General features: G+C 37.6%; 1 protein-coding gene and 1 non-coding gene across 3 annotated transcripts in view; both read left to right on the forward strand.

Moving 5' to 3' along the window:
• Tbc1d15 (TBC1 domain family member 15) overlaps positions 1-23,244 on the forward strand; it is an 87,476-nt gene that overhangs the window by 62,870 nt on the left and 1,362 nt on the right. For both annotated transcript variants that reach the window (XM_004650108.3, XM_004650109.3), the window contains 6 exons: positions 3,418-3,534; positions 13,233-13,333; positions 17,448-17,547; positions 18,392-18,489; positions 20,883-20,999; positions 21,646-21,732. In XM_004650108.3, coding sequence (XP_004650165.1) covers positions 3,418-3,534; positions 13,233-13,333; positions 17,448-17,547; positions 18,392-18,489; positions 20,883-20,999; positions 21,646-21,732 — 620 coding nt within the window. The remainder of the gene's footprint in view (positions 1-3,417; positions 3,535-13,232; positions 13,334-17,447; positions 17,548-18,391; positions 18,490-20,882; positions 21,000-21,645; positions 21,733-23,244) is intronic.
• On the forward strand, positions 22,745-22,851 carry LOC123461804. The gene has a single exon (XR_006637869.1). It is a non-coding gene; the product is annotated as a U6 spliceosomal RNA (small nuclear RNA).

The following is a 23,244-nucleotide window of genomic DNA, read 5'->3' on the forward strand; positions in this document are numbered from 1 at the left end:
TAGAAGAAGGGAGGCATGATTGTGAATTCTCATGCAGTTTTGTCATTAAGATAGTTGGGAACTTGTAGAAGTTACCTCTGAGGTAGTGTATAAGTTTGAGAGCTAGGATGTGGGAAAAGATGGAGGCTTAAAGGAGAAAGAAAATTGGAATAGGGAGAGAAATGGGACAGAAAAAGTAAGTAATACCTGATTGCTAGGCAGCATTAAAGGTCCAGTTGAGGTTGGTGATGACTGTCAAGGGGGACAGTCAGCACAGTTGTTTTTCTTTAGCATTTTTTAGCTATGTTAGGTTAGATTGACTGTTGGGTTTGACCAGGGCCTTCAAAACAGAAGTACTTATACACTATACTATTATATACCTTTTTCTGTTGTAGTTGTTTTTTGAGGTAGGGTTTTGCTCTAGCCTAGGCTGACCTGGAATTCACCATGAAGTCTCAAGGTAGCCTCAGATCCATGGTGATCCTCCTACCTCTGCCCCCCAATTGCTGGGATTAAAGGTGTGTATCACACCTGGCTATGTATTTTTTTTTTTTTTTTTGAGACAAGCTAAACAGACTGGCTTTTTTTTTAATGCAAGAAAGCAAGAGAGAGAGAATTGGCGTCCCAAAGCCTCAAGCTACTGCATCAAACTCCAGATGTGTGCACCCCATTGAGTGCATGTATAGTCTTGCGCACTTGCATCACTGTGCGTCTGGCTTACATGGGACCTGAAGAGTTGAACATGAATCACAGGCAAGCATCTTCACTACTAATCCATCTCTCCAGCCCTATATATTATTTTTGATCCTTTATTTATTTATTTGGTTTTTCGAGGTAGGGTCTCACTCTAGCTCATGCTGACTGGGAATTCACTGTGGAGTCTCAGGTTGGCCTTGAACTTATGGCAATCCTCCTCCCTTTGCCTCCCGAGTGCTGGGATTAAAGGCGTGCACCACCATGTCTGGCTCATTTTTGATCCTTTTTGTTTTTTCTGTCTGAGTTATCAATACTACATATCTAAGGAAGAAGTATTGACAGTTATGAGGGTATGAATAAACTTTTTCCTGTGTTTGAAATACCTACTAAGGAAAGGAGACTGTTAGAGATGTAGAAAAGGGTTAAGTAGTTAAGAAAGGATAATAGAAAAGTTGAATATGATTAAAATACACCATTTGTCTTTATAGAAGTGACATAAAAAAGTCCTTTTTACAACTTTTAAAAATGGTGATGAAAAGATGACTCACCTGTTAAAGGTGCTTACTTGCAAAGGCTGCTGGCTCCGCTTCAGTTCCCAGATCATCTAAGTAAGCTGGATAAAAAAGGTGGCACAAGTGTCTGGTGTTCATTTGTAGGGCATGAGGCCCTAGTGTGCCCATCACTCCACATGCAAAAATAAAAATTTAAAACCTTTAAAATATTTACTAAAGCTAATAATCTATATTTGTATTTTAACTATGTGACAAAATTTACTATGAAGTGAGAATTATTTGACATTTTTAATTGAATTTTCATCTTTGTAGCATACAATTTTTATAATGCTTTTGCTTATTCTGCAAAGTATCCATAATTGCTTTAAAAAATCAAATTAGCCAAGTCTGGTGGGGCACACCTTTTATCCCAGTACTTTGGAGTTAGAAGAAGGAAAATTGTTATTAATTTGAGGACAGCCTGGGACTACAGAATGAATTGCAAGTCAGCCTGGCCTAGAGTGAGACCCTGCCTACCTTAAAAAAACAAATCAAATCAAATGTATTTTAACAGAAAGCTAGAATATTGTTCTAGTAGTTTAATTTATTATTTATTTATTTATTTGAGCGAGAGAGAGAGAGAGGGGGGGGGGGGAGGCGCGCAATGTCAGGTCCTTGAGGCCCTGCAAATAACCTCCAGCTGCATGTGCCACCTTGTACATATGGCTTTATGTGGGTACTGGGGATTCGAACCTGGGTTGTTAGGCTTTGCAAGCAAGAACCTTAACTGTTGAGTCATCTCTCTAGCTCATGTTCTAGGATTAAAAAAAAAATTTTTTTTTGTTATTTTTGTTTGTTTATTTGAGAGAGACAGAGAGGGACAGAAAGAGGCAGATAGAGAGAGGGAGAGAGAATGGGTACGCCAGGGCCTCCAGCCACTGCAAACGATGTTCTAGGATTTTTAAAAATATATTTTATATAATCTAAGCTCACATTATTTATTATTAGATTCTACTCTGTTATAAAACACTTCCCCATTTCTTTGGAAAGAGTTTTTAGAAAAATTTCAAAATTATTTAGTTTAATAGGGGTGATAATTATAGCTTCATAATAGATTTAATTATAGAGTGAATTGATCATTTTGATTTTGTGTCTTCCTGGCTTCCTGAGGAATTCAGATAAAAAGAATGTTTTTTTTTCATTTGTAATCTCTCATAACCAGATACACTTAGTAGGCATGAGTGGGTATGAGTTGAATTCTTGGTACTATATTGAATGCATTCATAGTAATGTTTTCGTTTCTGTTATTAATGTCAGAATGCCATTTCTAGCATATGGGTTTTAATGTTTATAATATCCAAGCTGAATGATGCGTATATGAAAATAAGGAAGTAATTTGTTATAGGAAGTGATTATGGAACATGACAAAGGGGTTGATAGTATTGGTAATGAGTGAGGAAATGGTGAATGAAACAGCTCTTTGATTTATGGCTGATTGGATGGTTGCCTTTTAAAAGAAATTGCTAAGTAATATAAATTAATGGTGTTGCTTTCAATTTACTAGAAGTGTTTTCCATTATGCATCTAAAAGGTGCTTATGCTTCTTTAAAACTGAAAACTTAAAAGTTTGCCAATGAGGAAGTAGACTAGTTTTTGAAAAATGTTCCAAAATATGACTTTACTACTATTATATTTTAAATATTTTTACTTGCAAGGAGAGATTATGATAATGGGCATGCCAGGGCTTCTTGCTGCTACAAACAAACTCCAGCCACACGTACCATTTTATGCATCTAGCTTTATGTGGATACTGGGGAATTGAACACAGGCCGTTAGACTTTGCAAGTCAGTGCCTTAACTGCTAAGTTGTCTCTTCAGCCCCTTTATTATTTGGTATGGCATTTGATGGAGTTTCCTTCCCCTTGTTATGTATAGTTTGGTCAAAAGTAAAATTAGGGGCTAGAGAGATGGCTGGTTAAAGGCACACTCATCCTTGATGGCCCAGGTTTAATTCCCCAGTGCCTGTGTGGAGCCAGATGGACAAAATGGCACATGCATCTTGAATTTGCAGTAGCACGAGGACCTGGCACACTCATTCATCTCTCTCTCTCTCTTTTTCCCTTCAAAGAAGTAAATATTTAAAAAGTAAAATTAACAACCAGAAATTCTTTACTTGTGAAGTATGAGTTCTTGAAAAATGTGTTTTTTTTTTTTTGAAAGTTTTCAAGTATCTAACACTTTCCCTTTTTAGAAAAAGATGTTAACAGAACAGATCGAACAAACAAATTTTATGAAGGCCAAGATAACCCAGGACTGATTTTGCTTCATGATATTTTGATGACCTATTGTATGTATGATTTTGATTTAGGTAAGTTCTCCTTAAAATTGTAATTTACAAAAGACTTTTATATTTATTTATTAGCCTGTTAGAGTAATTGGTAGGGTTTGTTTCACAAACCTACAAAACTCTAGTTTCCCATGGAAGAGCCCTAGGTTGCTGCAACTAAGCACATGGGCACTATTGAATAGTTTGAGAGAATTATAGTGACCTCTGAGGGCACTGCTATATTAGCTGAAGTTGTTAAGAGAGTTAGCATTAAATGTGGCATTCCTTTTGATGAAGTCATGGTTTTGCAAAGCTGAGTGGTTGGCCTTGCTGTGATAAGCAAGTGCTGAGTGAAAACAGACGAGGAACTGGAAATGAAGATCATGGTGTCCAGTTAAGTTTCCAGGTTTGGGAAGTAGTATAATGTCCAATAGGTGCTGAGTTCATTGTATAAAAACACAGGCTGACTGACTGTTACCTGAAATTCTGTGAATCAGAAGTGTTCCAATGTTTTGGAACCAAAGAGTTCCAACTTGTAGCACTTTGGATTTTGCAATATTTACATAAATTTTCCAGTTGAGCATCCCTAATCTGAAATCTGAGATGCACCAAAACTTGAAACTTTCTGAACTATTTAATGAGCTCTTATTTGATGGAAGAGTATGTAATGATGAAACTGTTCATTATGTACCTTAGGAAAATCACTGATGTTAAAAATACCACTAAAAAAGTTAAGAACCATTGCTTATGCTTTTTCCACTGTGAAGAAAAATTCTAATTTGAGATCTCAGATAAGTAGTGAACGTTATTTTGTGAGGAATGTAAGACATCTTTCTTTTTTTTTTCTTTTTTTCCATAAGTGTTCCTACCAAAGATGAGTTGTTTGGGTCAGGCCAAAGCAAGTTGATCAGGGAGCCCTGGTGATCCTCCTGTCTCTGTTCCCTTGGCTGTGGTTATGGTCTGTGTACCCTTGCCAGACTTTTTACATGGGTGCTGGGGATTGAACTCAGGTCCTCATGATCGTGCAGCAAGCTCTCTTAACCGCTGTGGCATCTCCCTAGCTCCCAATATATAGGAAAGGGATGATAGGGGATAGAAAACTAATATTATAAGGGACAAGAAAGCTAGAGCTGTTTCTTTGAAGGACCAACAAATTCCCCAAGCATTAGCCTTTAAGTAGATATAAAAAATATTTATGTGCTGGAGAGATGGCTTAGTGATTAAGGTACTTGCCTGTGAAGCCTAAGGACCCAGATTGAACTCGCCAGAACCCACTAAGCCAGATGCACAACGTCACACATGCACACAAGGTGGCACACACCTACATCTGGAGTTCTATTGAAATGGCTAGAGGCCCTGGTACACCAGTTCTGTTCCTCTCTTTCTCTCTCTCTCTGTCACTCTCATTAAAAAAAAAAGTTTATGAGGAAAAGTTTGAGTTACCTTATGTGAATGGCTCCCAGCTAAAGAATAACAGAATTAGGTGCTTTACCCTTCTGTAGAGCTTTGGATGTCTTTTGGAGCACATGAACACTTAAACCCACAAGTTTATATTTATGTAAATTACCTTGACATTCTATACATAAGTTACAGGAAAATGCAAACTTGTTATGGCTCTCAAGATAACAATTTCTCTCTTTTTAAAAAAAAAAATGTTTTATGGGCCTGGAGAGATGGCTTAGGGGTTAAGCGCTTGTCTGTGAAGCCTAAGGACCCCTTGTTTCAGGCTAGATTCTCCAGGTCCCACATTAGCCAGATGCACAAGGGGGCGCATGCATCTGGAGTTCGTTTGCAGTGGCTGGAGGCCCTGGTGTGCCCATTCTCTCTCTCTCTCTCTCTCTCTCTCTCTCTCTGCCTCTTTCTCTGTGTGCTGCTCTCAAATAAATAAAAATAAACAAACAAAAAAAAGGAGCCTGCATGCTCCTCTCATGTTTGCCATTTAAAAAATATTTATTTGAGAGAGAGAGAGAGAGAGAAAGAAAGAGGTAAAGAGAGGGCAGGAGAGAGAGAAAAAGATTTGGTATGTCAGAGCCTCCAACATGAACTCCAGATACATGCTCCTCCTTGTGCATCTGGCTTACATGGGTCCTGGGGAATTGAACCAGGGTCCTTTGGCTTTGCAGGCAAACGCCTTAACTATTAAGCCATCTCTCCAGCCCTCTTTTTTTGCTTTTTTGATGTAGGGTCTCATGCTAGCCTAGGGTGGCCTGGAATTCACTATGTAGTCTCAGGCTGGCCTTGAACTCATAGCTTTCCTACCTTGGCCTCCTTAGTGCTGGTATTAAAGGCATGTGCCACCACACCCAGCATGATAGCAGTTTCTTTAGTGACACTAAATTGAAAATCTCAGTTTTCTTTACAATGTAAAGATGTAGGCAGTCTTTGTCTATCATCTGTAGTAAGCTTCAGATTGGATCATTAAAAGCATGTTGGCAGAATTATTTTCAGGTTATAGAGTGCTGGCTTACTTGATTTGACTTTAATTTTAATTGTAATATCTTTTTGAAGAAGTGGAGGGGAGGGAGGGAATTACCATGGGATATTGCGTACAATTATGGAAATTGTCAATAAAAAAAGAAAAAAGAAGATGGGAGAATTCAGGGGATGTTCCATAGCTAAGCTCACTGCCTGAATGTTCTGCTGTCTTGAAATTCTATATGCCAAAAACAAAACAAAACAAAAAACAAAAGCCAAAACAAAACAAAAGAAGTGTAGAAGCTTTCCCCATTTTGTAGATAAGGTATATTGGTTCAGGGAATGACTCAAGGTTGAACAAATAAATACTTGTGTGGGGTAGAAACCCTAATCTTCATTGCTGGGTGAGCTTTAAAAAAATATGTATATTTATTTATTTGAGAGAGGGAAAGAGGGAGGGAGGGAGGGAGGGAGGGAGGGAGCAAGCAAAAGAGAGAATGAATATGAATGGGCATGCCAGGGCTTCCAGCCACTGCAAACAAACACTGGATGCGTGTGCCACCTTGTGCATCTGGCTTACATGGGTCCTGGGGAATTGAACCAAGGTCCTTTGGCTTTTCAGGCAGGCGCCTGAACTGCTAAGCCATCTTTCTAGCCTGTGGGTGACTATTTTAAAATTTATTTTTATTTTTTGGTTTTTCAAGGTAGGGCTTTACTCTAGCCAGGCTGACGTGGAATTCACTATGTAGTCTCAGGGTGGCCTTGAACTCATAATGATCCTCCTGCCTCGACCTCCTGAGTGCTAGAATTTAAGGTGTGCACCACCATGTCCGGCTGATGGCTGACATTTTGACATCTATATTTTCTATACCTGTTCATTGCATTTTAATTACATTGCTACTGGAGAGAGTAGGACCATTGTCTTTCAGTACAGCAGGCATTGATTCATGCTCTCTGGTAATAATTATGAGACAGAACTTCATATACAGCCATGTATTGTGGCGTGAGTACATTTCAAGAAATGTATCAACTTGTCATCTCTGTTTGTCTACATGAACACCAGACACTTCAGGCAATTCATTTATCTTAGACATAGTCCAGGTTTCCACTAACAACTGGGTCCTATGAGTAGCTGAGGTAGCTTTTATACAAGCAATGGACCACATCTTCTTAACTAGAGCAACCTGAACAATACATTTACTCTGTCTTATAGGTGAGTCCATCATTCTGACTTGGTTGGCTTCTTAGCCTACAGATGATGTACAGATATGTATACATGCATTAAATTCAGTTGTGTTAATAAGGAAATAAAGGTGATCAAAAGCAGAGAAGGAAGGTTAATTTTACGTAATAAATGTGAGTTTTGTGCTTTAGGAGTTATCTACAGGAGAAGCCCCCCCCCCCCCCCCCCCCCCGTTAAATTGTGTATGCTCAGAAAGATGACCCTGAATTGTCAATAGCAGGCTAAATTATAAAAATACTGTAGTGAGAAGGCACTAAAGTGTCAAATGTTTTTTTTTAATTTTTATTTTTTTAAGAGTGAGAAAAAGGGAGTTGGTGTGCCAGGGCCTCTAGCCACTGTACTTGAACTTCAGAAGTATGTTTCACCTTGTGTGTCTGACTTATCTGGGTTCTGGATAATCAAACCTAGGTCTTTAGGCTTTGCAAAGATTTTTTAAAACTTGATATTTCAAGAGATAAATTCAGTTATCTGAAAAATTGGCCTGTATATAGATGGCATTTTTCTTTTAAGTTTAAGAAAATGTACCCTAAGATAAGGAGTTCATTCCTCATACCTTTCCATTGAAACAAATTTCCTAAAAAAATAATTTAAAGAAGCACTTCAGAATTTGCTGTCCCACTGATTAAGAAGTACATCCATCAGCAGTAGTGCAGAATAATTGCCACTCAGTGCTAACAAGTTTAAACCTTTGTTAATGTAAAGAAATTTGTACATTAATTCTACCTCCATACCTCATACCCATATATAAAATGGATTATTTACTGGCTACCATATGATGAAAGTTGATTGACCATGTGCTTCAGCTCAAACTTACAGAAGAGACACAGTATATCATAGAAAAGCTGAAGATTTAAAAGGATTAAATGAGCTTGTTAGGAATACTTATTTTTCACAACTTAATAACAACACCCCCAAAAGGTGCTTAATAAATTCTTTGAATAGCACACTTTAAACAATTTATTTCATAAACCATATGCAGTCAGATTCAGAGCACTATTCTCTTGCACATTGAATTCAGATTAAATTTCCTTCATATCTTAGGTGGTTGAGACTTAATACTTGTGGTTTATTTCACTGTCAGTGTCAGGTTGGAAAGTTCTGATGATAACAATTTGGCCTTTGTGTTCATTACTCTCTTGTTGCTGGGAAAAAATTATCCAGCAAAAATCATTTTAATGGAGGAAAGGTTTATTTTAGCTTACAGTTCCAGGTTACAGCCCATCATGGCAGGAGAGGCATGATGGCAGAAGTTTGAAGTAGCTGGTCACCTTCAGCCTACAGTGAGGAAGCAGACGTAATGAACGCTAGTTCTCAAAGAGCTCTCTTCTTTTTATACATTCCTGAACACTGGTCCATAGAATGGTGTCCTCCAGTTAAGGTGGGTCTTTCCACTTCAGTTAACCCAATCAAGGTAATCCCTGAGAGGGGATTCTAGATCTTGTCAAGTTGACAACCAATATAAATCGTCACTGTCTTCCCTCCAGTATAGTTAGTCTTTTCTTAAAATACTGGATTATTTTTAAAACCATGTGCATAAAATTATAGAAATGTTTACATTTAAATATTTTAGCACATGCCATTTTTCTAGTTCTTATCTCTAAATGTTTAGATTATTCTGTTGCCTGAAACTAATAACTGATGGCCTTCCATAGGAACCCAGACATCTTTTTTTTTTTAAAATATTTTTATTTGTGAGTTACAGAGAGAGAGAGAGTGAGAGCGCGTGCACGCGCGCACGCACGCACACATCAAGGCCTCCAGCCATTGCAAATGAACTCCAGATGCATGTGCCATCTTGTGCATCTGGCTTACGTGGGTACTTGGAAATCAGGCCTTGAATCAGGGTCCTTGGGCTTCACAAGAAAGCACTTAATTGCTAAGCCATCTCTTCAGCCCCAAACACAGATATCCACTTAATGCTGGTAGGAGTAGAGTTTTATTTTCCAGCATGGTAGGGTTTAGACATAATGAAGTAAAAACAAGGGTGTTGGGGTCTGGTTCGCATTGCTGGTAGAAATCACCTGACCAAGAGCAGCTTGTGGGAAAAAGGTTTATTTTGGTTTACAGGATTGAGGGGAAACTCCATGATGGCAGGGGAAAACAATGGCATGAGCGTAGGGTGGACATCACCCCCTGGCCAATATAAGGTACACAATAGCAACAGGAGAGTGTGCCAAACACTGGCACGGGGAAACTGGCTATAACACCTATAAGCCCACCCCCAACAATACACTCCCTCCAGGAGGCATTAATTCCCAATTCTCCATCAGCTGGGAACCTAGCATTCAGAACACCTAAGTTTATGGGGGACACCTGAATCAAACCATCACATTCTGCCCCTGGGCCCCATAAACTGAATACCATACATGATGTAAAATGCAATGCATCCATCTAACTTTAAAAGTCCTGATAGTTTTTATCAATTCCAATGATGTTCCTATATCCCCATAGTCCAAGATCTCTTAACTGAGCCATAATACCAAAAAATAACCTCAAAAAACCCATAATGGAACAGAATAAATATTCACACTACAAATGATGGCATTGGGCATAGCAAAGAAATATTCAATCAATACAAGGTTTAAAGCAACCAGGGCAAACATCAAACTGTAACTCCAAGTCCAACAACTAGCCAGTGACAAATCAAGTCCGAAATTCTAACCAGCAACTAGTCTGTTACTCCAATTCCACCTCTCCAGCTAGGCTACTCACAGTCCTGGAAAACTTCACTGGGGCCAGCAGCTTTCCTTGGCTGCCATCTCGTGCTCCCGGCATTTCCACTGGGTTTCCACTGCAATCCGTGGTTCATCCTCATGGCCCCACAGAGTCTCTATGCAGGCAACCAGCAAACCTGCTTCACACTGCCCATGGCCATTTCCAAAACACAAGACCGTGTTGCAAACTCAGTGACACTCTCTTTCCTCCATTTCTTATACTCCACAATACCAGGTAGGGTGCCGGTTTGTTAATCCAGAGGGGAATAAAGCAGACTTTGAAGAAGAACAAGACACTCCTTGAGCACTCAGTCCCCTTCAAAATAGTCTACATTCTTCCTGTTGCCCCAGTGCAGGTCAGCTGGCCCACTCTCAGTTGTTGTAATCTCTCAAAAAATTTGCAGGTGAACAGGCAGCAGTTTAGGCCCAAAGACTTTTCTTTCTGTGCCATATCCCTCTGTTCATACCAGTTCATTTCTACGCAAAGCAATCTGCACACCTTCTCAGGACATGGGCCTAAGAGCAAGATTCTCACACAAACTGCTAGCCCAGTCCAAGCAAAGCTCTTTCTCACCTTCATAAGTCAAACCTCACAGTCCATAGTTCTTGCTGCATTCAGGTCTTTCAATTCTGACTAGAATAGCCCATCAAGCTGTACTTAATAGCACTGCAAGGTGTCTCTTAGGCAAAAATTTCAAATGCTTCCATATTCCTCTTGAAAATCAACTCCAAAAGACTAAAGCCACACAGTCAGGTGTCTAGCAGCAATCCCATTCCTCAGTACCACTTTACTGTTGCAGTCAGGTTCGCATGGCTGGTAGAAATCACCCAACCAAGAGCAGCTTGTGGGTAAAAGAGGTTTATTTTGGCTTATAGGTTTGAGGGGAAATTCCACGATGGCAGGGGAAAATGATGGCATGAGCATGGGGTGGACATCACCCCCTGGCCAACATATGGTACACAATAGCAACAGAAGAGTGTGCCAAACATTGGCATGGGGAAACTGGCTATAACACCCATAAGCCTGCCCCCAACAATACACTCCCTCCAGGAGGCATTAATTCCCAATTCTTCATCAGCTGGGAACCTAGCATTAAGAACACCTAAGTTTATGGGGGCACCTGAATCAAATCACCACAATGGGTGACATAACAGTAGATGATAGAGCAGAAGCTCATAGTAAGTTTAGCTCCAAGTGTATTTGTAAAGAGTTCCTGAGGTGATCTAAGTGCCTCTCTCTATTATAGTTTGATCTTTTTCTGAAGAGATTTTGGCTTTTCCTGTTTATTTCCACTGTAGGAAACATATACACTAAGATGGTAAAGAGGTCCTTTTACTAGGAAAAAGAGGAAGAAAATGATACACAGTTGTTTATCATTTCTAGCAAAGCTATCTTCACCCCCCTTTAAAAGCGTTCTCTTTGCCGGGCGTGGTGGCGCATGCTTTTAAGCCCAGCACTCGGGATGCAGAGGTAGGAGTTCGTGAGTTCAAGGCCACCCTGAGACTCCATAGTGAATTCCAGGTCATCCTGGTAGAGTGAGACCCTACCTGGAAAACAAACAAACAAACAAACAAACAAACAAACAAACAAACAAACAAACAAACAAACAAAAAGCATTCTTTTTAAATGGTTTCCCTGTAGGAAGATTTTTGATGAATGCAAGCTTTGGATCTTCAAGTGAAAGATTTGTTTCACAGACTTTTCAATCAATAAGTCTTTGTGCTAGCCACAGGCTTAAGCATGCCTTGGCTACAGAGGAAGTTCAAGGTCAGCCTGGTCTACTTAGGAGAGTCTGTCTAAAATTAAGAAAAAAAAAAAGATTGGGGTTAATGCTTGGTTAGCATGTGCAAGGGTCCAAATTTCATCCCGTTACCACCACCACCACCAGAAAAAGATGAGAAGTCTATAATTTTTTGTTTGTTTTTGGAGGTAGGGTCTTACTCTAGGCCAGGCTGACCCGGAATTCACTATGTAGTCTCAGAGTGGTCTTGAACTCATGGAGATCCTCCTACCTCTGCCTCCCAAGAGCTGGGATTAAAGACGAGCATCACCATGCTGAGTTCAAGAAGTCTAATTTTAACAACAGTTAACGAAGTTGAAGGCAGGACATAAGTAAACAGGCTTAGTGAACTCTCTTGCCCTTTTGTTGGTTAAGAATTGATGCCTGAAAATGAGTTGTAAAACAGGAAAATTTTGCAGGGGTAGAAATAGGTTTGACATATCCAGGTGAAACGCAAAATCAACACACTTTTTTTTTTTTTTTTTTGAATAGAGGCAGGGTCTCGTCTCTCTAGCCCAGGCTGACTTGGAATTCACTGTGTAGTCGCAGGCTGGCTTCAAACCTAGCATGATCCTCTTACCTCTGCTTTGGCCCAAGTGCTGGGTTTAAAGGCCTGCACCATCACACCTGGCATCAACTTTTGTTTGAAAGGTTTGATTTCTTAACTAGCCAATTTTCCATTTACTCAAGGGCTATTACTAGTGATTATCATTATTCATATTTAAATATAATACTATATTACTATGATAGTATCAGGAAAAGTAGTTAAAGTGGTAGCTTCAGCTGAAAAAAATACTGATTGGATGAAACCCACTTGCTAGCCTTGTCTGGGTTTGGAATTGTCAAGACAAAAGAGAAACATAGCTTTGATTACTACTAGTGGCACATGGTGTTTTGTTTGTGATTTCCTTTGTAGCGTTAACCAGTGGTAGGCTTGCTAAAGCAGTTGAACCTCCTCCAGGTGTCATTTTGCTTGGCTTACTCATGGGTAGTCTGGCATTGGTTACCACTCTGGCCTCTTCTTTATCCCCCTGAATATTTGCATCTTTCTTCCCCGACTATTCCTTCTCAAATCTCCCTTTGGGTGTATACTCCTACATTTAATTTTAATTTAATTAATTTATTTTTTGTCAGAGCATTACTGAGATACTCATTCTCTCTCACTTAATTTTTTTTATTTTTTTGAAGTAGGACCTTGCTGTAGCCTAGGCTAACCTGGAATTCACTTTTTAGTTTCAGGTGGCCTTGAACTCACCGTGATCTTCTTGCCTCTGCCTTCCAAGTGCTGGGACTAAAGGTGTGCGCCACCGTGCTGTCACTCACTTATTGTTTAAAAATGTTTTTTTCTTCATGAACCCCAAGGTGCTGTCACTCACTTATTGTTTAAAAATGTTTTTTTCTTCATGAACCCCAACTCTGTAATTTTTTATTTTTTATTTTATATAAATTATAACAGGTTATACTCTTTTATCCCCTCACCCCAGCTTTTGATTCCAAAGGAAAGATGTATTTTTCAGTTAAATGATGATGCACACAAACGAACATGCAAAACTTAGGTTTTCAGAAACTTTTCTTTCTCCTTTTTAGGTTATGTGCAAGGAATGAGTGACTTACTTTCTCCTCTTTTATATGTTATGGAAAATGAAGTGGATGCCTTTTGGTGCTTTGCCTCTTACATGGACCAAATGGTAAGAAAATGGATTCCTTCCTTTATGCAGATAGATTCTGAAAAATTTAGTTGTAAAATCTTAAATAAGATTGATTTTAATATCTAGCTCTTATAATGGAACTTAAGGACATTATGCCATGCTTGTTTTATTTTTCTTTGTTTTTAATAACCTTTCAAGAGGCTTGAAAATATTGGAATTGTTCATATAAAAAAGTGGATAATATGTGCCTTCCATACAGGAAGTTTTAGGATTCAATATCCGTAAATGCCTATGTTCTGCAGAAAAGCGGTGAGGTATTACAGAATATTGATGAATTAGATGAACTCAGTTTTGTGAGGTAGTTGAGCTTCATATCACAAATTTCAGAGATAAAGCTTAGTCATGCCAAGTAATATCCTTACCTTTTGTGACTATCTTGGATCGTGTTATTATAGCACCTGTTTTTCCTCCACATGTGCTTTTCAGATGTTTGTAACTCTGACACTTTCTTAGCAAGGCATGGTTATTTTCCAAGAAGTGTTTGATTACTAGGGGTGAAATGTGTTTCTATATTCATACTAGAAAAACATTTTATTTGTCTTTGTCATTATATATTTGAGGCAGAGTACTTAGACATTAGTAAGAGCAGATATTATCAGCAATAAGTAGGAATGTATTATTAATGTATGAAAAAAAAAAGGCAGAGGAGGGGGTATGATTATATGAAACCATATAAAATCCAAACACCTGAGTACATAAGTCACTGTATTTTTTTACAATAGACCTAATAGATTTGATATTCAGTCCTTATGTCAAATATAGAAATGGCTTGCTTACAAGACTTTGAATCTATAGTCACCTAAAGCATTTCTCTGTAACACATGATTTAACTCAGGGATTCTGGGGTACAAATGTGACATTTGAAAGTTGTGCTTTTTATTTCCTTCTATGCTTTCCCTCTTGTTTGTTGTTGTTTGCCCCTCCAATGTTTTCCACTTTTGTCTATTTCTTAATTTTATTGCTCATAGTTTGAATTCATTTTCACTTCTTTTCCAAATGTATACTTGATTATTTCAAAATGTTGTTTGATGGTTGAATTTGAACTTGCTTAGCTTTTGCCATGAATATCAGTTTTTGAATTACTTGGAAGAATTGTTAGTTGTAACTATAGCTGGTCTTATCTTTCTGATTGTTTGATACCACTTTCTTGGTCTTACTTATTCTGCTCTAGAAACCTGGGGCATTTGTTTTGAAGGTCTGTACAACTGATTACTATGCAAACCCCTTTCTTCCTTCCTGGTGTTTGTCCTCTTCATTAGCTAGTATGTTCCTTGATTAAGGGGTCATTGTGCCCCTATTTCATTTGTAGCATACCAGAAATTTTCTAATGCTCTACATGAAGTGGTTCAACAGATACTTGTAGAATAAACACAAGAATCCTTCCTCAGTGTCTTGTTTAAACTTTTATTTAAAGTAGATATTCCCCCTCCCAAATTAACATGGACAGTGTGTTTAGTTTCTTACTGTAATAGTTTTCAACAAAAATAAACAGGTAATTTGCATATTTAACCATATTGACATATAATGTTACATACATACATGCATGCAGATGTGTGCATGAATGTAGGTCTTAGAGTATTTTCTGAATATCTGTAGTTAACATTTTATAGTCTAGTTCTTATTTTTATGTATTAAGTTTCATTGTCTTCATTTTATCTTTTTCTTAGTAAATTTTTTGTGTTTGCCTTTTCCATTGAGGATAGTCTGTCGATTTTTCCATTCTCTAGTTTAAAAAGATCTCTTCTTAGTCTATTAACAACTTATAATGAAGAAACATAGTATTTTGATAAGAGAGCTGTATGTGGCAATCAAAATAATCTGCACGATTACTTTCCATTGCTTCTCTGTTGGTTTCATGTCTTCAAGTCTGCTGTGCTTTCTGACTCCCTGTTCTTGTTTTGCAGCTTTCCATCATGTAAGTTTTATTGCTTTTGTGATTGCTCACCTGATATCCACTAGCTTGCTTTAGTTGATGTATTCGCATCTGCAGTTGGTCTAGACATACTTGTCTTTTGTTATGAAAATATTTGCGAAGATCAAACAATCTAGTGAACTTTATTGCTGTCATCATCCTTTTGCCATATAGCTTCTTTATAATAAGCACAGTGGATAGCAATGCCTATGTCATGTATCTCATCAACCCTTGAGTTAATTGTTATTAATTTTGTCCTTTCCTAACTTGTATCTGGGAAAGCCATGTCTTGGAAGCCTGCATTTATTTATTATATTAGTTCTTCAGCTCATTGTAGAGAAAGAGCTTTTTCCTTTTTTAAAAAAAATTGTTTAAAAAAATTAATTAATTTGAAATAGAAAGAGGTGGGGGGAGAGAATGGGTGTACTAGGGCCTCTGGCCATTGCAAATCAACTCTAGATGCATGAGCTAACTTGTGCATGTGGCTTTACGTGGGTACTGGAGAATCGAACCTGGGTCCTTTGGCTTTGCAGGTATGCGCTTTAACCCCTAAGACATCTCTAGCCCAGAGAAAGAGCTTTGTGTTTTTTTTTTTTATTGTTGTTTGTTTGTTTATTTTCTGAGGCAGAATCTTGCTCTAGCCCATGCTGACCTGGAATTCACTACGTAGTCTCAGGGTGGCCTTGAACTCATGACGATCCTCCTACCTCCACCTCCCGAGTGCTGGGATTAAAGACATGCACCACCATGCCCAGCTGAGAAAGAGCTTTTTAAATATTTTTTTTTTCATTCATTTATTTGGGAGTGACAGACAGAGAGAGAAAGAGGTAGAGAGAGAGAGAGAATGGGCACACCAGGGCCTCCAGCCACTGCAAATGAACTTCATATGCATGCACCTTCTTGTGCATTTGGCTAATGTGGGTCCTTAGGCTTCACAGGCAAGCCCCTAACCACTAAGCCATCTCTCCAGCCCAAAAGAGATGTTTAAAAGCAAAAATTCTTTCTAAACTGGTAGTTCTTGTAAAACACTGTGATTATACTGTAAGAAGGTGTGAGTGGGAACACATTACAAGGGTTAGGGCAGTAGGTCATCATAGAAGGGTAGGGAACATGAGTTAAAGGGCTCAGAATAATGGCTTTGAAGAAGCCATTCTAAGAAGAACACAAATAACTTGTCTATGGGCTGCATTTGCTTTGTAGAAAAGAAAAAAATAATATTTATTTGTAAGCAGAGAGAGAGAGAGAGAGACACACACACACACAATGGGCATGACAGGCTCTCTAGGCACTGCAGATGAACTCCAGATATATTTGCCATTTTGTGTGTCTGGTTTCATATAGGTACTAGGGAATTGAACCCAAGTCACTAGGCTTTGCAGTCAAGCAAGCTCTTTAACTACTGAACCATCTCTCTAGTCCCAGGGCTGCATTCTTGATGAAAAATTATCTATATCATATCTTTCATATATCTTTATATGAAAAATTAATATTGAGTCATTAGTAAATATTTACTTTAAAATAGCTATAAGTTTAGTACAATGTACACATACACTACATTTTTTAATGAAAAATAACTTTTCCAAATGAAAATAGATTGTTTTAAATTGCCTACTTTTAAAAATGTCTGGCTTAGTAGGAGACAACTGGATTTCCATACCTGCTCTTATATTTAGTCTGTAAAGTGTACAATGTAAGTGATGTGTTAGTTTGGTCATGAAAATGATTTTGACCTCACAAATTCCCTGTTTTTATCAAACTTATTAAGCAATTAGTTTCAAATAAGCCTTGTTAAAGCTGTTAATGTTATTTTATGTGGTAAATTGAAGTAATACTTAATAATGGAAATAACTTGATAAATGTTTATTTCCCAAATATGTGCTCCTTTCACCAAGTCTTGTATACAGTATAAAAAGTAAATGTTTTATTTAGCCTGTTTATGCTATTCTGTCTTCATCTAAATTATATCAATAAACCGAAAATAATTCTTAGTTTGAGTACAAGGATTATTTTCTCTTCCTAACCTTTTTAATGTTGCTTTAGCTTTTCCGTTAGTTGTTAAAATATAACCAGTATCGTAGATGTCCAACATTTATCCTTAGAAATCATGTTTTAGTTCTCAGTAATTCTGTATTATGAAATATGTATTAACTATTGTGTGGTATTAATTATTTCCTTTAAAAGCATCAGAATTTTGAAGAACAAATGCAAGGCATGAAGACCCAACTAATTCAGCTGAGCACTTTGCTCCGATTGTTGGACAGTGGATTTTGTAGTTACTTAGGTAAGTTTGGTGAATGAGAACTATACTGAGTAAGCTATAGGGTAATATATATAAAAGATGAGGACTCCTTTGAAGACAGAAATGCTGTTGCTGTTGTCTAGGTTCCTCTTAGGAATACCACTTTTGGCACCAAACTATCTTTAAGAATTCTGTCTCAAATTTTTATTCGTTTGCTTAATGTTCAGTGGTTTTTATAAGTTCCTATAAATTTGATTTGCTTCCTTGAAATGAGAGGATGCAATTAAATATATAAGGGTCCTTCTAATCACCTAAGGTGCATAGAAGAATTTGAGCGTTTCAATCAATAGCAAGGTAGTTTCCATTTAGTTCACTGTTTCTGATGGTCCTCAACTGAGACCGTTACATTTACATAATGGGCTGAACCTGTGCCACCTTTGAGAGCTGCTTCAGGAGTTTTTTTTACCTTTACTGTGTATCATGAGTACTTTGGTGATCACTTTTGAATAATCAGTTTGCAACAACTTGTTTCTTTACTAAAATTGCCAGTTTGTCCTTCATGCTACCATCTTGCAATAAGGTGACAATTGAAACAGTATTAAAAAAAAGAGAGAGAGCCGGGTGTGGTGGCGCATGCCTTTAATCCCAGCACTCGGGAGGCAGAGGTAGGAGGATTGCCGTGAGTTCAAGGCCACCCTGAGACTCCATAGTGAATTCCAGGTCAGTCTGGGCTAGAGTGAGACCCTACCTCAAAAAACCATAAAACCAAAAGAAAAAAAAAAAAAAAAAGGAAAAATTTGAGTATGAGGAAGATTCCTGTGTTCTGGCACAATTAGCATAAGTGTAAGCCATATGTTTTTGATTTTTTGTTTTTCCTTCTGTATAGAATCTCAGGACTCTGGATATCTGTATTTTTGCTTCAGATGGCTTTTAATCAGATTTAAAAGGGAGTTTAGTTTTCTTGATATTCTTCGATTATGGGAGGTAAGTTAATATTTATTATGGAAAGAAACCATTTATTCTAGAGTATAAATGGATCCTCATAGCTTAACTGAAGTTTCTAAGGCAAGTTGTTTACAAAAGTATGAAAGATTTGTACTCTTCCCCTTGAAAATTCATGTTCATGGGGCTGGGGAGCTAGCTCAGTTGGTAAAGTGCTTGCACCAACAGTGAGAACTGGAGTGTGGATCACCAGCATTCACATAACTGTCTGGTAGGTGGTCCACCTACAATCATAGCTGCCTGGGGCAGAGATGGGATTCCCAGAGCACGCTGGCTAGCTAGTATAGCCAAATTGCTGAGGTCTGGGTGAAGTGAGAGATCCTCCCTTAGTAAATAAGGTGGACAGTATCAAGGAAATACCTGACGCTAACCTCTGGCCTCCACACACGTGCATGCACACACGTGTATGTATACACACATACCCCAAATGGACTCCACACATGTGCATGCATGCATGTGTACACACACACATACACGGAATAGCTGATCTTTTTAAGCTTTATTCAATTTATAAGTTGATGAGATTTGAGACCAAAAGTGGCCCAGAGTGAGTTCCCTAGACCATTTGCTGCCTGTATTCCTTCTTTGGTAGACTTTACTTTATGTGAGGGTATGTGCCATTTTTGTACAGAACTATTTAGCATTCAAGGAAGTTTTGTGGGCTTGCCAGTTGAATTGCTGCTTAGTTTGAACCTGAGGTGTTGGGAGGGAGCTTTCTTCTGCTTTCAGTTTCTTTTGCTCCCTCCCCTCCCTTCCCCTTTTCTTTCTTCCTTTTATTTTTTGAAACAGGTTCTCACTCTATAGCTTAGGCTGTCTTAAACTCACTATATAGACTACATTGGTTTTAAACTCCTGGGGATCTGCCTGCCTTGGCCTCCTTGAGTGTTGAGGTAGTAACAAGTGCAGCACACTTAGCTTGTTTTCCTTTTCAAAGAAATTTTAAGTTACAACAAAATGCTAAGGTTTATACAACAACCATATACACACATATTCAAAAATATGTATATGTTTTAAAAATTAAGGTACAGTTAATCTTCCTTACCTCTCCAGTTTCATTTCTTCCTCCTCAGTTTAAAGATATTCATTATTGTGTTTTTGGTGTGTCCCCTTTTATTCTGTTTTGAACCCAGGGCAATTTGCACTGAAAAACAGAAAAATTACTATTTTCAAGTGTGTGTTACAAAGAAGTCAGCATACTTTTTAAAAAGTGAAATATTAGTATAATTACTGATTGTTGTCTTGTCTTTATAAACATTAAGGGATGATAGACATTTTACTAAGGAAATACGGAAAGCTGATCCATTTGGAGAATAAACTTACAGTGAAACCCCACATGTACAGCTCGAAATAGATTCCTATACTCTTAACCATACAACTGTTCAGGGAGGCTGTGTACTGATTTAAGGATTTGCATTGTACTTACTTCTGAAGTTAGATGTAAAGCTACCATGATGTCTGCATGATCTCATGCTTAAAGTGTGTCAGATTTGTTGAGTTAGAATCTCAACTCCAAAGAATGAAGATTACTACCACATATCTGGAGTAACTCCCCAGTATGTGTTTAACAAATAAGTTGAAACTTTTAATGCAGAGTTCGAGGTGAATGTCATTGTAACTAATCTTTTGAAAATTAATACTCTTGATGAACTCCTTTTGAAAATAGTAAAAATACTCAGATATGCTCTACCAGTATTTCTGTGGGTCTTTTTCTCTTCCAAGAAAAGGTACTTGATATATTAGCCCAGGAGAAACAAAGGTTCTGTGTCTTATGAATTGGCTATATTCAGAATGAAGTACAGCTGTTAATCAGTGTTTTGTGGAATTGGGTATAAGTTTTTTAAAGATTGATAATTTATAAGCAAGAAAACAAAGGCTTATAAAAATACGGAGGATGCATCTAACCCTTATTCATTAAATTTAATCTTATGACTGTGGCTCATTGATTAACAATATCATGTTGATTGGGATCCATAATTTGCTTACTATAGTTCCTAAGAGACCACAGTTGAAATTCATCCTTTGTTAAACTTGGTTTTTGTTACTTTGTAGCTAAAGGTAAGACTCTTTCATTTCTCACTTGGCTAGCTATAAAAACTAGATTGTGCCAGCTGGGCACATTTATTTCTTCAGTTTAGCATTGTGTTTTTTTGTTTGTTTGCTTGCTTGCTTGTTTTTTTGAGGTAGGGTCTCGCTCTAGCCCAGGCTGACGTGGAAGTCACTATGTTGTCTCAGAGTGGCCTTGAACTCATGGTGATTCTCCTACTTCTGCCTTCTGAGTGCTAGGATTAAAGGTGTGTGCCTGGCCCAACATTGTATTTTTGAGGGAAATATTTTAGAATTAGTATAGTTTACTAATAGCTTCTCTTTTTTAATAGGTAATGTGGACTGACCTGCCATGCAAAAATTTCCATCTACTTCTCTGTTGTGCTATCCTGGAGTCAGAAAAGCAGCAAATAATGGAAAAACATTATGGCTTTAATGAAATACTTAAGGTTGCTATTCTTTTAAATTCTACTATTTTGGCTGTCTCTCTATATGGTGGTTATCCTTGGAGTGCATTTGAATCGCTTGAATGATTTACATTGTATCATTGATATCTTGAGCTAAGACTGGCTTTCTGAGAATGGCGCTTCACCAAACACATATTGACCAGTTATTTTCTCCTGGCTTTTTAGGAAGAAAAATATATTCAACAGATGTAGTTGAGTTTTTCTTTCACTTATAGTTTTGAAATAGACCTCAGGTGGCTACTAGATTTAATGTTTTGTAAACCTGCTAGCTACTTTTCAGCTTTAAAACTTGCAGTAAAGCCAGGCGTGATAGCACATGCCTCTAATCCCAGTACTTGGGAGGCAGAGGTAGGTGGATCACCATGTGTTTGAAGCCACTGTGAGACTCCTTAGTAAATTCCCAGTCAGACCAGGCTAGAGCGAGGCCTTACCTCAAAACAAAGCAAAACAACAACAAAAAACTTGAAATAATCTAAATGAAAGCTATATTGATTTCTGTGGATTTTCTTATATGAATATTTATATTTAAAGGGTTTTATCTACAGTGAAGTATAACTGATAATAAATTGTTTATACAGTAAAATATAATAGAACTCTCAGTTTTTATTTCATTTTATTGATATTTTAGCATATCAATGAACTGTCCATGAAAATTGATGTTGAAGATATACTATGCAAGGCAGAAGCAATTTCTCTACAGATGGTACAATGCAAGGTATACAGTGTTTCAAATAATTGTGATTCCCTCTCCCCTTCTTATCAAATCTGAAAAAAAATTCATCCTATAAGTAAGATAAATGGAAGTTTTAGCAAGTTGAGTGCAGACACAAAGCATTGAGCATGATTTTTTTTATTAGTTTAAAATTTAGGACAGTTAATTAAAAACAGTTGGCTAATTATGCCAGATTGGAAACATTTAGTAAAATAAGGAAAAATGGCAAAAATGTTTAAAGTATTTCTACAAGTAGAGACTGTTGAATTTAATCAGTGATTTATAGTACATAGCTTCATGAACATAGACTAGGATCTCTAGTATCACCCATTAAAGATAGGTGTTAATCAGAAATCAATAATATGTGATAATCTGTCTCATTGCATTTGTGTCTGTCAGTCTTGTATCTAGTAACAAGGCAAATTTAATGTATTGCCTGAATTCATACCAGATCAGCATAAGAATAGTTTTGTTGTGTTTTGGCTTTTGCATTAAAAAAAAAATGTTTTAGGGCTTGCTGGGCATGGTGGCTCACACCTTTAATCCCAGCACTTGGGAGGCCAAGGTAGGAGGATTTCTGTGAATTCAAGGCCAGCCTGGGACTACAGAATGAGTTCTAGGTCAGCCTGGGCTAGAGCAAGACCCATCCTCAAAAAAATTTTTGTTTTACCTTGTATCATTTGTTTGTGAACCAAAGACAGTTGTTGAGTCTATTAGTTTTTTTTGTTATTGTTGTTATTTGGTTGGTTTTGGTTTCGTTAGATAAGGTCTCACTCTAGCACAGACTGGCCTGGAATTCATTATGTAGTTTCAGGCTGACCTTGAACACATGGTCATCCTTCTACCTATGCCTGGAATACCAGGATTAAAGGTGTCGAGACCGTGCCTGGCAAACATTTATTGTTATGCTGTTCTGTTCTAAAACATATTGATGAGATTACTTTGTATGTGTAAGGAGCTTGTGTTTACTGAGTGAGAGATGTGATATAAATATTATTATAAAAAGGAAAATTCTGTGCTCGCTTTGGCAGCACATACACTAAAATTGGAACGATACAGAGAAGATTAGCATGGCCCCTGCGCAAGGATGACACGCAAATTCGTGAAGCGTTCCATATTAAAAAAAAAAAAAAAGGAGAATTCTAATGTGAGAAAACTATGAAGCCAGGCATATTGATTGATGCCTTTAAACCTTGAGAAGTAAAGATAGGAAAATGAGTTCTAGGCTAGCCTCAACTGCTTAGTTTAAGGCCAGCCTGGATTACATAGGACACTGTAGACTTTAAAAAGCAAAGAAAGAAAGCAAACAGTCAAAAATCCCAAAGAAAAACTATATGTTCCTGCTGGGAGTCAGGTACCATTTAGGAAACAAAATACATAGCTAGGATTTCATTTGGAGTGGGAAGGTAGATGTAAGAAGGATGAATGACATTTGGATTATACACATTCTGTAATCAACTAGTGTTAAATATTACTCGAAAAAGCAAAATAATAATAATAATAATAATAATAATA

The sequence above is a fragment of the Jaculus jaculus genome, chromosome 6, assembly GCF_020740685.1.
Source record: "Jaculus jaculus isolate mJacJac1 chromosome 6, mJacJac1.mat.Y.cur, whole genome shotgun sequence".
Lineage (NCBI taxonomy): Eukaryota > Metazoa > Chordata > Mammalia > Rodentia > Dipodidae > Jaculus > Jaculus jaculus.